At 44.1% G+C, this 15670-nt stretch overlaps 1 protein-coding gene across 2 annotated transcripts; it reads right to left on the minus strand.

Moving 5' to 3' along the window:
- Positions 1 to 1679: 1679 nt before the first annotated feature.
- Positions 1680 to 15150, minus strand: AKTIP (AKT interacting protein). 2 transcript variants are annotated; one of them, XM_066557673.1, is made up of 10 exons: positions 15076 to 15150; positions 10780 to 10895; positions 9308 to 9513; positions 7739 to 7803; positions 7555 to 7655; positions 6257 to 6345; positions 6087 to 6185; positions 5751 to 5858; positions 5154 to 5214; positions 1680 to 2591 (listed from the first exon to the last, which is right to left on the minus strand). In XM_066557673.1, exons 2-10 carry the CDS (start codon positions 10819 to 10821, stop codon positions 2484 to 2486), a joined length of 879 nt encoding a protein of 292 aa, XP_066413770.1. In that variant the 5' UTR covers positions 10822 to 10895; positions 15076 to 15150; the 3' UTR covers positions 1680 to 2483. The 2 variants fall into 2 exon arrangements, with proteins under 2 accessions (XP_066413770.1, XP_066413769.1); XM_066557672.1 differs by having other exon boundaries at positions 1680 to 2594.
- Positions 15151 to 15670: the final 520 nt, after the last annotated feature.

The following is a 15670-nucleotide window of genomic DNA, read 5'->3' on the forward strand; positions in this document are numbered from 1 at the left end:
ACCCCAAAAACTCCCAACAAATGTGTTCCAAAGGAAAAAATAAAAAGCATAAACTTTATATTCAAAAAGATAAATCTGAAGTGGCTTCAAATAATTTCTTTCATGACTTAGAACAGTTTGGTTGGAATCCAACTGCAACCTCAGCAGCAAACTCCAGTGGTGTAACTTAGAGATCCCTTGGAAATGTTCTTTAGAGAGTTCAGAATTCCAAAGATGATTTTCAGCAACATTCCCTTATCAAAGTATTGGTCAGACCTTACTCTTTCACCAAATTATGTACCTGCTCTAAGAAAAACAGCAAAAGCCAGGAGAAAAGGATTTGATTCTCATGGCACTGTTTCAGTACTCATTCACCTGGCTTGCTCCTGGAACAGATTCTTTTAATACACAAATCTGATTACAAAAGTACACTGCATTCTCTCCCCTTTCTCAATCAAATAAGAATAATTTTTCAAGTTATTCATTCTAAGCCAAACAAAATTCTACATTCCCTAAATAAATAAAATTATTCTCAACAAACTGCTATTAGCTGGATTTGACTTGGAGCAATCCAACCTGGTGACCAGCCTTGCAGAGTCTGTGACAGCTGAGAGAAACAAAACTCACTCCACAAACCATCACCTTGCCAGCATTATCCTGTCACTGCTCCTGGGCACTGTTCTTGCCAGCTGTGGAGTTTCCTGGCCAGCAGCTGAGCCCAAAGAGCTGCCCAAGATTAGAAGGGATTTAACTTCTCTGCCAGTCCTTCACCTAAGTGGCTTAGGGAATGTGCAAGTCAGTGATTTATAACAGAGCCTTCTGAGCATAGAACTGAATAAAGAGGAATGGTTACAGGCTGGTTTAGCTCCAGGCTTGCACCTGCCCAACCATTTCAGTTTCAGCCTTCCCCCCCCCAAAAAAGAATGTCAGCAACAGAATTCATTTCACACTATTTTAGTGCCAACACCACAGGCCAATACATGCACCCTCAAACTTTTCCCACATCCTTTCCTTGAAAGGCACACAGCAACACTTTTCCAGGCAACACAAACTCACCTTCAAATCAGTTCCTCCATTCCTGTCCTGCTGCAAATCTGACCAGGCACATGGCAATTCTGAGGCACTTTCATAACCTGCCAAGTGTCCAGAATCCTGAGGCTATTGGGACATTAATGCCACTCAGAACACTGACAGAGACAGTGCCACAAAGCCATCTGGTTTTCCTGTCACTTATGACACTACATGGGAAAGTCTCTGTCTATTTCCTTAGAAGCCAAGGAGTTGTTCTCAAACAGAACAGATTGCAAATGACAAGTGAATTTAACCGTCAGATAAAAACAGAACACAAAAGAACTCAACACAAACCCCACAGCACTGCCCACCCTCCCAAAACACCCCGAGTCACTACAGGCTGTCCAAGGCAGTTGGCTGCACTAATGCCACCAGTACAGGCAGAGGGAGTCAAAGGAAAAGCAGCCCAGCTCCAAGGGGTCAGCACTACAGGTTTTGATAAGACACTCCTGGGAGGCAAGAAAAGGCATCACACCAGGCTGTGACATTAGAAGAGTCTGTCCCAAGTCCACTTGAGCTTTGGAGCTGCTCCTGGAATCCCATGAGCATCTCAAACACCAATGCAGAAAAGTACCTGTGCAGCCACTCTTCACTAAGTGTCCACAGCACAGACTAACAAGGACAAAAGCTAGAGCACAGTTTCTTTTTATTTTGTCACTATTAACACACATCAGTCAACTATCCTAAGAAATCCCCTAGACACCTAGGGAACCTAAATCCCTCTAAGATTTTATTAGCTCAAGAGACAACCATTAAAAGCTTTTAGTGTTTCTGTACTAAAAAGTCTAACAAGCCTGACATTCTGCTTTCACCCTGCCAGACGAATGTGCGTTTAGTGACAGTATCCATTTACAAATCAATAATACATCGTACATCATCCCCAGCTTTACTTCTGGAAAGTGCTAAATAGAGTCAATGAACCGTCTATTTACAATTTCAAATCCTAACATATTTACAATAGAAACCAAAAGTATTTAAAACCATTAAATATAGTGTTTAACTCTGCTATATTAGTTTACATGAACACAGCTTAACTCTGGCATCGTATTTCCCATACTAATATTTCCGCCAGTGATTTAAGATTCTTCTTAAAAAATTGCTATTCCTGGAGAGAAAAAATAAAAGCTTAAAAACCAACCCAAAACCTCCAGGCATTTCAGAGCCCTGAGGAATTACCCACCCTAGACAGTCTTCAGGTAGAAGTACTGTAGTGTTCAAGAGAGACTTCCAAACTCCAGGCAAGCCTTTAAAACCTAATGCATATGTAAAACATTAAGAGTCAGTAATCCACTGAACAGGTTTACTGCAGTCACTGCTACCATTCAGGTTTTACTAATCCGTGGTCAAGAAGGAAACTGCTGCTCTGCTGTTTCTCCCTCCGTTACATTCCCTCCACCCCCACAAAGTGTTGTGTGCACCAGTGTCCAGGACAGCTAAGTGGGCATTGTCTTCTCTTCTTTGCTGAAGGGCTGGACTGAGCCAGGCTTCACCCAGGACAGGCCAGAGACGTGCATGCTTTTGCAGTGCTGATCTTCCGGCTTCTTCTGGGGAAAACAAAGCTAAAGTTACAATTGTAACATACCCAAACTTTCTCAGCTCCCCCTCCATCTGTTTTATACCTTTAGCAAATACAAGCACAAAAGAGACTTGCACCATTTCCTCTCTCAAAGAGGAATATTAAGATGGCCACTGGTCTAATTTCTAGGAATGTGTGTGGCATCTGCAGAACCACCCTGACAATAGAGGAGTTTTAAGGACTTAACTTGGGTACAGCTGGCCTATCCCACCATAAAGACTCAAGGATACTCCTTTTGCTTGGAGGCCCCAGCACTGCACTGCTCCTCAGCACATTTCTTGGTTCTACAGAAAGAAATGCCAATCCAAACCCCCCCAGCACTGCTCCTGTCGTTCTGCCAGGCAATGTTGGGTGTGCTAGGGAGGAACACTGCACCCCACAGGTGGTTGGGAGCCCAAATAACGTGCCAAAGTAGCAATTAATGCCTTTGCTAAACATGGGAGTTTCCTAATGCTTTCCAAGGATGGTCCCATCCTTCCCTTTCCTGAGCATTTGTCACAATTAAATAACTATTGACAATAACTATTACCCAACAGTGCAACAAACATTTTGAACTCACTATTGCAATTTAGAAGACAAAAAAACCAAAGGTTGAAATTGAAGAAAAAAGATACAACTTGGAGCATCTGTAGATTCAAAGCAGTTAGACATCAGTAAATTAGACATCTCCTCTAGCTGGCCAAAGCAGCAGAAGAGCTTGCAGGATTATTTTAATAGCAGGAAGTGTACAACAACTACACCAAACCTGGAATGGTGTGCTGAGCTCTAGAAAAATGAAAACTGCATGAGCAGACTTGGTTGTAACATGGAACATCTTTTACTTGACAAAGTAAATTAATGCAGCAGGAAGAGAGAACCTGCACTTCTGCCCCTCCCCATGCTCTGTGCCAAAGGTGACAACGTGTGACAGACCTGCCATAACACACTGGGCAACAGCAAACAAGAGGGATGAGTCCAGCCTGAGCCTGGCAGTGGCAGCTGCCTCTCCCATGCTGCACGCAGGAACCACACCTTGGAAAAGCCAAGTGCTCAGCAGGGAACGTCACTGCCCTTCCTGAAGGGCCCAGCTGTTACCCAAGGAATAGAATTCAGGGCTGTAGGATGATTTGGGAACTTGTTTTTACAAGGAACATTCTCAGCTACACTGGCATTTTGGGACACACTACAGCACAGAAGCTGGGCCATTCCTATCAACAAACAACTGGAGCAACACAGTACCATGCATGCAATAGTTACTGAAGATGTTTGTTTTCACCTAAAAAGAAATCAACAGGCATCACCAAAGAAAACAGGACAAAAGAAAGGTCACTGCTGCCTATCAGTCTCAGAGACAATATCAGACCCTTTCCATTTCAAGCACTCTGAGCTATTATTTGTCTTTGATTTAAGGATAAGAAGGAGGTGATGAATGAAGGAGAAAGGGATGAGAAAAAGTAATATCAAAAGTATTTCTTAAGTTTTGTATGAACATCAAGAAGTCAATCTGGCCAAAATATTTTCCTGTGTGTTCTGAGGATCTAATGTGACTCTGGCAGTTGGGAGTACTGCCACACTGAGCTCAGGCAGTGTATTGTATTAAGATCAATTTAAAAACCTCATTCATGCCAGAAGACATGCAAGAACATGAGATAAAGCATGAAGTGTGGAAGACAAGTTCAAACTGACAAAAAAATAATTTTTCATTACCCAAAACCCCAGCAAACCATAACACAGCTCTAGGCCAAGTCAGTAACCAAAACATTCAGACTGCATTTCCTTGCCAGTCCAGCTATGACAGCAGCCACTGTTTCAGAATCCCTTTGTACTACAAGTGGATTGACTTGTCAGGCCACTCAGTACAGACTCAGAATTGCTGTGTGCCTTGTCAAGTGCAAAGGAGTAATTAAGAAAACAAAACACATGAACAGTCTGAATCTCTTGCATCCCATCACCCATCAGGTGAAAGCTCTATGAGCCAACACATTCTTGCTCTGTCACAAGGAGCACTCTGTGATGGAAGGAACTCTCAGCACCTTTTGGTGAACTGATGTTGCCTCATCAGAAATCTGCAGCATTAGAGAAGTGAGCAAGAGATGTGCTTGTGCTGCTTCAGAAATTTTGCAAGGAGAAGAAAGGGCTGAAGCTTTGATTCAGTAATGGAAGATCTCAACAGAAGAAAACAAAGCAGCTGGGGACTGTCAGGTAATGAAGAAATGGTAACAGCCATGACAAGTGCAGGACAAGCTAACAGGCTGCCAGTGAATCTCTTCATCCCTTCCATCCATAAACAAAAAAAAAATCTGCTCTGTGCCAAGAGTTGTACTAACAAAGCTTTCTGGCTAAGTGACTAATTACTTAACACACTGAAGTTAGAGCAGTGACATAACTGCTTCATTAGGAGACCACAGCAGTTCCAGCAATCCTGCTAAGCCAAAAGAGGGATGGGAAAAGGTCTCTCCAGTACACAGAGACAGACAATCTTTCTATCTTTCTTCCTCTATCAGGCAATAAACCCTTCCTAGAGTGAGAATGTGAACTTTGCACGTACCTTCTGAGTCAACATCTTCTCTCTAGCTTCATCATGTATAGCTGGATTCCATGGAGAAAAACTACAGAAAAAGTATAGTTTACTCTTACTTGGCATTTTTTGCAAACTACAACAAAGAGCAGAAAGCAGCGATTTTCCTTTGTTTAGTTCATTGAATTTTAAGTAAATTATAAGTGGTGTTAAAAAATATAGTTAAGAACTAAACTCATATTGTCATGGATCTTTTCAACAATAAATGTTTTGGTTTTCATTTCTGACAACTGGAAATTCAGCACATGTGACATGAAAAACCTCTCATATTCACCATGAAGCTGACTACTCCATCCCCCATGCATGCAAGCTTTAGGAGGATTTTAAAGCTCTGACCAAAGCTACAGTCACCCAAACTGAGCTCAGGAAAGCCAGAAAGCAATATTAATTCATGGGCATTTCTGCTTGAGGGAGATGGGAGATTGTTTGTTCGGTTACTGCTTTGAGATTGTTCTTCTATAACAAAAGCAGGTCAGTTAGCCTGACAGAGAAAGGCTGCCATCAGCAACTACACCAAAATTTGCTCTCAAAACATTAGGACAGGGTGAATTTGCTCAGAGTACTCACATGATTGCATAGGGGTCCTCTATTTTGGGCTGATCAAATAAATGACTACTGCATAGTTTGACACTGTCTACCACTTTACTTTTGAACAACTGAACATCCTTTTCATACCTGCAAGATAGAAGTAAGTAGTGTTAAGTAGCTGCAAGGAGCCACAAGTTTGCTCTAGAAGCACAGACTTGGCAAACCCCCAGTTGAGTTCCTAACACAACCAAGCCTGGAGGCAGAGATGACAAGTGGACAGAATTTTACAAACCTCTTGTTTCTGCAAAAAAACGGATTTTTTTTTATGCTAAAACCACTTAAGAGGCCATGCCCATACACATGGAAGATACTCACAGCACTGCAGCCTCAGGGTTCAGAGGACTGGTTGTATCAATCTTGTAGAAGACTCTGCGAGCGTACATTAACACCTGCCATATGTGGTTATGATTTCTCCTAAAAAGAACAAAGCATGATGAAGAATGGAACCAACTTCTCAAATTATCCATCAAATTGTCAGCACTAACCTCCATTTTGCAAATGCTCTTTTCACATCCAGTTCACCAGATAAAGGGTCCACTAGTGGGTGGAAGACAGGCAGGTCAAAAACCAAGCGCTGGGTTAGGAAAAAAAAATTCATTATGACAACTTCAACCCTAAAGTCAACACCACTGGGTGAAGGTCAGTCAAATGTTGCTTCCAAATACTAGTTAATTGTTATTGTATTAAAAGAAAGCAACTGCAAGTGATTGCTACCAGCTGTGAAACTGTAACCCAACACACCTGTGTAACATGCAGGGTCTTGTCCTCTCTCACATGCTATCACCAAATCAGGAAACTAATCCAGTTAACTGCACAGGCACTAGTGCCAACACAGGTAATAATACCAGGTAAGAGCAGATTAAAGGAGTTTTTCTGGTTTAGCTATTTGTGACTGAAAGCTTTCTACATACCTGAGCTACAATCAATACTTTTTTTTATCCTACACACTTAAGTAAACTGAGCAGTGACACCTGGGTGTCTTCAGCTCTGTACAGCTCATGAACATGTTCACATGTTCTTCCAAAAGAAAACTGAGTTTCAAGAGAAAGGTTTCCTACTAGTTCTGTTATTTTAAAGATGATAGCTTTACATAAAACTTGACACCAAGCAGGCAGCTACCCAAACCAGCAGTTGTGTGCACCTGCCCTCAAATCTCTGTCTTAGAGAACTGTGGCCAAGAGGGTAAGCTGCTCTGACGAGTGACTGCCACAAAGTATTTATTTTATTTTTATTTTAAAATTGGTCTAATAACTTGGAACCTTTTCACTAAAGAGAAAGCAGAGATGGAATATAACACCATACTACCTATCTCCTTCTCCCTTTGCTTCACCATGTTCTCATCAAATTTTTAATTCCTTGTTTCAATGTAATGTAGAAGAGACAATCAAGAAATCCTGCAGTATTATAGCAAGCACAGCACAGGTGTCTGGATTTTACATTCCATTATATCACTATTTAGAATTCTGATACCTCTTTAAAGGCTTCAGTTTCAAGCTCCTGCTGAGGAAGTAGCAAATCAAGAGTGGAGGGAAAGAACTGGTTGATTATTTAACACCCTAATGCATCTGACCTCAGGAAGTTCACTCCACACCAGCCTCAGTAATCAGAGTAATGCAATTCCTCCACAGTGGTTTGCAAATGTGTACAAGACATGGCAAATGAGCCCAGTCAAGTGAACAAAATGAGTTCAAGGAAAAGGGAAGCTAAGTGGAGTATCAGTTTTAACAAAAAGCTATACTCACACCACCAGGAAAGAAGAAAAAGCCAAGACACAGCCACTTACCGGGCAGTCTCCATCTGGGTAATTATCAGGAATATAGACAGTGAACTTGAAGACACCATCCTGGTAGAGCCCATGCCTTATGAATATCACACCAAACCACACTGCAAGTGAGAAAGTCTGCTTGAGTGAAAGAATTAACACATGTACATATATAGAACAATTTACAATTGAAGTTTAAACTTACTTAAAGCCGATCGGTACGAGGGCTGCACGTAGACACCCGGCAACTTCTGCTTCACCACCAAGGTGCTGCAATCAGAGTGAGCACTCAGAGAGCTCCACAGCCACAGCAAACCCAGCAGGCACCACCCACAGCCCAACAGGGCTTTCTGCCACAAACTCACTCCCAATTCCCAGAGGTGCTCACAGAAGGAGGTGACAAATATAGCGAAATCACACTCTTTCCCTCCTGCTTTTCACACCACTCCACCTGAGGACTTACTAGCAGAGAACACTACTCCCTCCTGATAAAGCAGAGAAGTAGAAAAACTCTTCCCTCAGTAGATGCATTTAACATATGTCAGTATAGAAATTTACAATTTTCTGCTGAATCCCCAGGCTCAAAGTAAGGAAGAAAAAGGAAATTCAATTAAGTAGCTTTGAACACAGATTCAGAGAAAAATGTAGTTGCAACTGAAATGTGACCAAACTTCAACCTCAATTTAAACAAGTATTTTTTTCAGTTTTAGATGACACTATGCTACAGATCAAGCTAAGATTACACTGACAATGGCCAAAACAAACCAAAACCCAAATTAATTTCACAGGTTTTCCAGTTACTTGGCATATGGGTTCATTAAACTGAACTCTAAATGCCTGCACAAATAAACAACAATCTTAAAGCAAAACATTAACACAGTTCTCTGCTTACCATTTCCCTAGTATTTGTTATTAGTTCCCCAATAATGAATTTGCATTATAGAACCAATATATTTACTCAGAAGAAAAATATCTTTCCTGAATTAAAAGGCAGGGTCAATTGCTTGGAAAAGAAATAAATGTTTTGAGAGTTCTCACTTTCAATTTAACAGTTAAATACAAGAACTGAGACTCAGTGTTGCATAAGGACTCCAGGGATTTCATTCCAAAAGGCACTACATACTTGGGAATCCAGTATGTCTATTACAGAGGAAGTCCCTTCAGCTCTCTAGCACTAACCAGTTATATAACTAGAAAGTTCTCAAGACAGATTGTTATGCTCCCACAGCAGCCTACAAATCACTAGGTGGGTGAAATGCAACTCCTCCCTCACAAGTTTCATGTTAAATATCACAGAAATGAATACAGACTCCCCAACATCCGCTTGATCAACTGGATCAGGCGGCGTTCAAGTGTTTCATGTGACAACTGAAGGAAGGTCCCACATCCTAACTCCATTGATAGCACCATATATTCATGAGCATCTTCCCACCTGACATCTGCTTGCTTCTATTTTAATACTTTTTCAAATACTTGGTATTTCTGACCAAAAAGCCATTAGGATAACTAAACTCACAATGTTCTTACTTCAAGATTAAGAAATGTAATAATTTGAGAGAATGACATCTAAAAGCACTCCTTAAAATCTCATCTTTCTTCTCCCTTTCTGTCTCAAGAAATCAAGGCTGCTGCTCCAGAAAAAGAACTCTGCAATGTTTTCCTGCCTTGAAGGACTATGACAGACATCATGCAAGAACTAGGCCCCTGCAGGGCTTTTTCCCCACTGAAGCATAAGCCCAGTGACCTAAAAAAGATGAAAAAAGTGAAAACCTACAATTCTGCAAGTAGTGAGTACTCCAAATAAAAAGGCCCATAGGAAGCATGTGTTCCATTGGTGGACTGGGAGGAGGTGGCAGGTGAAGCAGGCTTGGTTATTGGCACAGCATTCTTTGGGATGGAAGGCAACTGTTTCTTTGCAGATCCTCGCAGGGGACTGGTTCGCAGCTCTCCACTCAGTGTTTTCTCTTCAGTGTCAGATCTCTGTCAAATCAAAGGAGAGCCATGAGATCACAGCTGTATTTCAGACACATTTAACATATGGACATATTTTAACATGGGTTTAAACCAAATTATGGTAATTACAAGTTAGGCCAATGAAACATATCTTGGGTTTTGGTGATCTATTGCTTGAGGAAGGGCATGGAGGGCTGTCCCTTTGCATTTTATTTTTATATAGACTTTTGTTTAACTGAACACAACCTACAGGTACAAAAGTATTCATTGCTGGATAGGAAATCTGCAGATTAGGTCAAATGCTTAAGAAGGCTTACATTTGTTTAGAACCTGAAACCAGACAGTATATAACATCAGCTTACAAGTCAATCTATTTCTAGCACACAGTGCATCAAGATAAATCATTTCTGCTGACAAGCATCCTTACACTGCAGTCTTCAAAGACTCTTTAAAGTAGTGTAGTAAAACTGAGATGAAAAAACAAGGTTTTATGTATTTCACTTCCTGCCTGTGCTTAAGACATCAACATTCCACTTGGAACTGATCCTATAGCTCACTCCTACAGTGAAAGAATCACCCCTTGGCAGTTGCACCAAGTTTAAACAGCTTTACCATAGGAATCTTTCTATGCCTTTGCTGCCTTTTCTTGGAAGAAAAGAACAAACCACTGCCAACAAACACTGTACTACTCACAGACCCCAAAATTATTCTACAGATTGCCAGGACCAATGTGCAGGCTACAGACTTGTGCTTAGGCTATGTGTGGTGACAAAAGCAGGATTTAAGTGTGGTGCTTGGAAGGGCCCAAGACCTGGACTAGTAACAACACCTCATGATCAATGTTACATAATTTGCCCTAGTACTGAACACCTGGGAAGTGATTAACCCTAGAACTCCCATGCTTTTATTACTGCTACAACCTCAAAAATCAACAACACTATAGAGGCATAGTTTTGTCAAAGCTCATTGCACATGCTATGGCTAAGCTCTACATAAGACACTAAAATGTCTTATGAAAAAAGTGTTTCCACCATGTGAGCTAATTTGTTTCACATTTCCTACTTAAAGATATTTCAGATAAAAAGTCAACAAATCATGGAGTAGACTCTATGCACGGGCACATTCCAGTTAACACAGCTCAAAGCTAGTTTACACTTTTACTGAAGGTGATCACAACCCTCGGGATAAAAGCACAATAAAACACCACGTGCAGATCACCTGATGTTTTTTCCCAGCACTGCTACCACCCCTCCCAAGCATGACAACACCTCCTGGCATCCATTCATGACACACCTTGCGCACAGAACCTGTAGACATGCTCCAGAAAGGGTTCATAACGTGTATTCCAAACAAGGGGCTGCAACTTCCCGGCGTCTTCCGAGTGTCCTCAGGCCCTTTGGATTTGTACCCTAAAAGGACACAGGACAAACAGGCATTTAACAGATAAACAGGACTCAACATATACATAGTATTCAGATCTAATTCTACAGTCAGCATTATCTTTCTGTAACTTCTGAAGAAAACTTTATGCATGTAAGACCAACAAGAGTTAAAAATGCCAAAGCTCTATTATGTGCTCCAGAAGAATAATGTGTCTATTTTTGCACCTGAATCTCTGCCTCCTTTCTGCTAGAAAAAGACTCTACATTCTGCATTCCATATTCATCTTGCCAATGAGAAGAAAAAAAAAGGGTCATCTCTTGGCTCAGCACAGTTTAGGAAGACTCTCTACACAGGCAAATATTAAAGTTATCACCTTCCTATTTCAGTCCAGCACCAGACAGAACCATGACCCTGCTAAGAACTGTCCCTCACAGACACCCTTGACTCTGCACATTTCTGAAGTGTCCCAGTTAGAGAAATTCTGTCATTCCCAGTGACAGAGATGATCCTTTCATTGAGTTTGCATCATGTATGTGTCATTTTGTTTTCATCTGCATTGGAACACCACCAGGAATAGACAAAGCCACAGAACACAGAAGTTTCTCTGTGGCTTATTTAATGGTTTCATTATTAGCACTAAGGCTTAGTGCTCTTTAGATCAGCAGCCCAATAACAAGGACTTCAGCAGTATTTGGAGTTTCAGTGTCATCTACTGTGCATGTCCTTGCTTTCCTCTCTTTCTATCTTTTTTTTTTCTTTTTTTAAGTCTTGCTATTCCTTGTTCAACAACCCTGATCCATAGCACCTCTTGTCTGGCACAGCCTATTGCCTCCACTCTTTTTTTCCTCTCCAGTCCTCCTACTTTCCTTCCTCATCTCAGCCTCCCATTTTTGGCTCCATCACCTTAGGTTTTGAGGCACTTTACTCAGTTTCTTTAATAGAAAGTTGCACAGCATGGATCAAGAAAGCTAACATGATATGAGAGAGACAGAGCCAGTGGCACAGGTTTCTACTGTGGTCAACACTACATTTTTACTACAGTAAGGAAGGCAGCATCTGTTCACCATTGGTCTGATTCGTTTATAGAGAAAATGGAAACCAAAAATAGAGAAAATTATGACCAAAAATCTTCCTAAAATTAACATAAATGCCAATCATATTGAAAGAAAAAAAAAAAAAACAAACCCAAAAATAAAACAAACCATACCCAGACAAATAATCCAAAGAAAGTCTAGGAATTTTAAATGTTTAAAAGAAACATCAATATCAAATCATAGCCTTTAGGCTATGCAGCAGCCAAGCACTAAAAAAAAAAATGCAAGCACCTTCCAGAAAAGTGGTGAAAAACAATTTCTCCACCCAAAATCATCTCAAACATTCCAATATACAACAGGTTCCTCCAGGTATTTTTTCCTCTTCAGCAGCCAGAGTTCCACATCATTCTGAGCCACTGAAGAGAGAAAGTCAAAGCACAGCTACTACCCTGTGAGAGCAGGGGGAAGATGTTTTCACTTTTCCCCATCTCTTGTCTGGAAAGCAGAGTCATGCCAGAGGGCTGTGCCACAGGCCTTTCCATGCAAGCAGCCAGACTAAGGAAGACAGGAAGACACTGGGCCAGGAAGGCAGGAGACGTTTCCTCGGGAAACTCCGGAGGTGGAGGAACTGACGCACAAAGAGCACCTGAGCTCCAGCTCTGACAAGAGGGAAAAGTGCTGAGAGCTGAGGTACAGGCTGAAGGACAATTAGCTGGAATCTGGAGTGATGATGGGATTGGGGTGGGATCAGATTGTTTGTTTTGGGCTGAAATTTTTTTACAACTAGGCAATACAAGCTGCATTACCCCGGAACCAGAGATAGGAGAAAAGGAGTCAGCAGGACAAAGAACAACACATGCAGGTAAAAACCAGCCCAAGCTGCTCCCAGGAAAACAGGGAACTTCTCTACAAGTTTGGGAACTGATGTTAGATGCAGCTCAGTCACCAGATCCACCCTTCAGAAAGCAGCTATGTATCTCAGTACACTTCCAGCTTTGCCTACTTACATGCTTTAAAGAGCAAATAAAACGTTATTTGAGCTTTAGTTAAGCTAAGGAATAACTTCCAGGTTGTCTTGTACAGATGTCTTTCATCCAGTTGCTTGCCAGTTACAAATTATACACAGTATCATCCTAAATTTATTGTTAAACTGCCTCCAGCCTCATGCACCTGCTAAAATACTGTTTCCAGTGGAGCACTCAGAAGCTCAGAGTACAAGCCTCCCAGAAGAGGGCCATTTAAGCAGCCTTTCAGGGGGTTTAGAAGTTTATTTCTAATCACATTCTCTCCTATGCAGCGTGGAAGTGGAAAGCCTTAGCTCTAAAGGAAACTTATCCACAACTGCTTATGCTCTCTAGTACCTTCACCTTGCAATTTACCACCCATCACTAATCATAGGAATTATTGAAATCAGTATTAAAAACAATAACCAAGTAACAGCAAATTTACATTTGACTGTCTATCCTACTTCTCACTATGTCTGCAGCAGACAAAGGAGAGACAAGTTCTGATATTATTAAGTGGAATTTCTAGGCAGTTTAGGCATTCACACCTACCCAGGGCTCAGTGTCTACCCCAAGGCACCCACCGCTATGGCATCTTCCAGTGCTGTAACTACTAAAACCATCACCTTCCCAAAACAACCCAATACTCTCTCCTCATTTTATGGAAAGGGAATAAAAACATTCAAAACCATCTCCCTCTCTCTCCTTTCACACTGTCAATATTCACAGAATCTCATCCAGAAGAGCTCATTCTGCTGATTTCTCCTGCTTTAAGAATAGCAAGCGACAGCAACCCTCCTGAGCTGTCCTCCTCCCACAGCCACCTTCTTCTCTAGTGCTTTCCTTTCAGTAAAACAGCAACTAGACAAAGACAAAACTTCTGAAGAAACTTCAATATTGCTTCTTGCAAAGGCCTTTTAAGTTATCCACAGCACCACACTGGAACCAAAAGCCACCTGCTGCCAGGCATAACTTCATGTCCACACTCTCCAGGTATGCAATACACACCAGCAGCCAGAGCAAGTGTAAAGTCATCTGATGCTTCATCAGCACTCTAAAAGACTTCAAAACACTGAAGTTATCACTAGCAAAATCATAACATTTAACTTCTTTGCTTTTGCACCTTTTCCTTCTCTACATTAGATATTCTCGACAAAAAAGTCTCATTTTACCCACTGTTGTAGTATGTGTCATATTTTTCTTCTCTCACCAATGGAGTTATTTGATCAAACACAACACTAAAGCAATGGGAAAAAAAAAAAAAAAAAAACTTTATCTGCCTGGAACAGAGCACGCTTCTAAAGATTTTCTGGAAACGTCAACAAATCAAAGAGAGCCACTCCCACACCGGAGAGCAAACTGAGATATTTCAGCAGAGCAGCAGAGAACAGTGCATACTGCACACACAGTATTACGTGTTTGTCCAACAACCGCTGCTGTCAGTTCACCCTGGAACTCATTTCTCCCCAGCACAGCCACTCCTGACCGCCTTTGTACCCAAGATCCTCGTTCACCCACACCTTAACCTGCCGGACAACACGGGAGCGCTGGTGGCGGCGAACAGGAGCACTGACCAGTCAAGCCTGTTCGCCAACTCTTCTTCCACAGGTGGGTTACACGTTCCATACCAGCACCTGCTGCTACGAGCTCAGTCCACGAGCAAGCTGCAATCTACGCCAGCGACACCTGCTCTTAGACAGCAGCCTAAGGGACACGGGTGCTGGCCGGCCGAGTCCCCCGGCACAGGGGGCTCCAGCAGGAGCTGTCAGCCGCGGGTCACGGCAGGTTAAGAGCAGTCTGCGAAGCCGGAGCGGCCCCGGGGTGTTTCCCGCCGAGGCCGCGGCCGTGCGACAGCGCCAAGCCGCTCGCAGGGCGGGGAGGGACGGGCAGAGCGCTGGCAGTGCCGGCCGGGCCCCGTTGGCAGCCGCCGAGCCCGCGGCGCCGCTCGCCCCCCGCGCGGGGCAGCTCCAACGGGCCGCGCCCGCCCGGCCCCTCCCGGCGGCAGGTGACGGCCCCGCGGCCGCGGACACCCCGCAGCCCTCAGCGACACAACAGCCCCGCTGCCCTCCCGTGCCGCGGGGACGGGACCCCCCCGCCCACCGCCGCCATTCCGCCCGGGAGGCTCAGCCCGGACAGCGCCGGCGCTGTGGCCCCTCTCGCTCACCCACCGAGGCTCCGCCGCTCCCCGCGCGGCCCAGGCCCCGCCGCCGCTGCCGCTCCCGCTACCCCCGGCACAGCCCCATTTACCGCCCGCCCCCCGGGCCGCACATCCGGGCCGCCCCCCGCGGCCAATGGGCTCCTGCCGCTGCCAGTACCGCCCCGCGGGGCGGGCGGCGCGGCCACAGCCGCCACTCACAGCGCGGGACGGGCCCTGACGCGCCGGGACCGCCCGGGTTCCGTCACCGCGCGGGGCCGACCGGCCGGGAACTGCGGGCCCCGCCCCGCGCACGGCGATTGGTCCGAGAGCCTGTCCGTCTCGTGGCGGGCGGACCAATGGGACCGCGCGGGTGCACCTGTCACTCTCTCAGCTGGCTGACCGCGCCGGGGGTGGAGCTTAGAGAAAAGAGCAACTCTCATTGGTCGGCGGGGCGCGCGGGGACGCACGCCATTGGCCGGGGGGTCCGAGAGGCCGCGTGGGGCGGGGCCTGGGGCCCGTCCGGCACCGCCCCGTGTCCGAGCGCCGGTCCCAGCGGGGCCGCTGAGGGAAGAGGGTCGGGCTGAGGGAGCGGGACGGCGGCTGCCGGGGAAAGCCCGGGGAAGGGC

Source organism: Molothrus aeneus, chromosome 11 (assembly GCF_037042795.1).
Source record: "Molothrus aeneus isolate 106 chromosome 11, BPBGC_Maene_1.0, whole genome shotgun sequence".
Taxonomy (NCBI): Eukaryota; Metazoa; Chordata; class Aves; order Passeriformes; family Icteridae; genus Molothrus; species Molothrus aeneus.

Coding starts and splice junctions, on each gene's coding strand:
- AKTIP (XM_066557672.1), bottom strand. CDS start 10,821: ATGAACCCTTTCTGGAGCATGTCTACAGGTTCTGTGCGCAAG. Junction 7,804..9,307: donor TACTCACTACTTGCAGAATT/GTAGGTTTTCAC, acceptor CTCTGATTGCAG/CACCTTGGTGGTGAAGCAGA. Junction 2,595..5,153: donor AGAAGATGTTGACTCAGAAG/GTACGTGCAAAG, acceptor TGTTTTCCCCAG/AAGAAGCCGGAAGATCAGCA.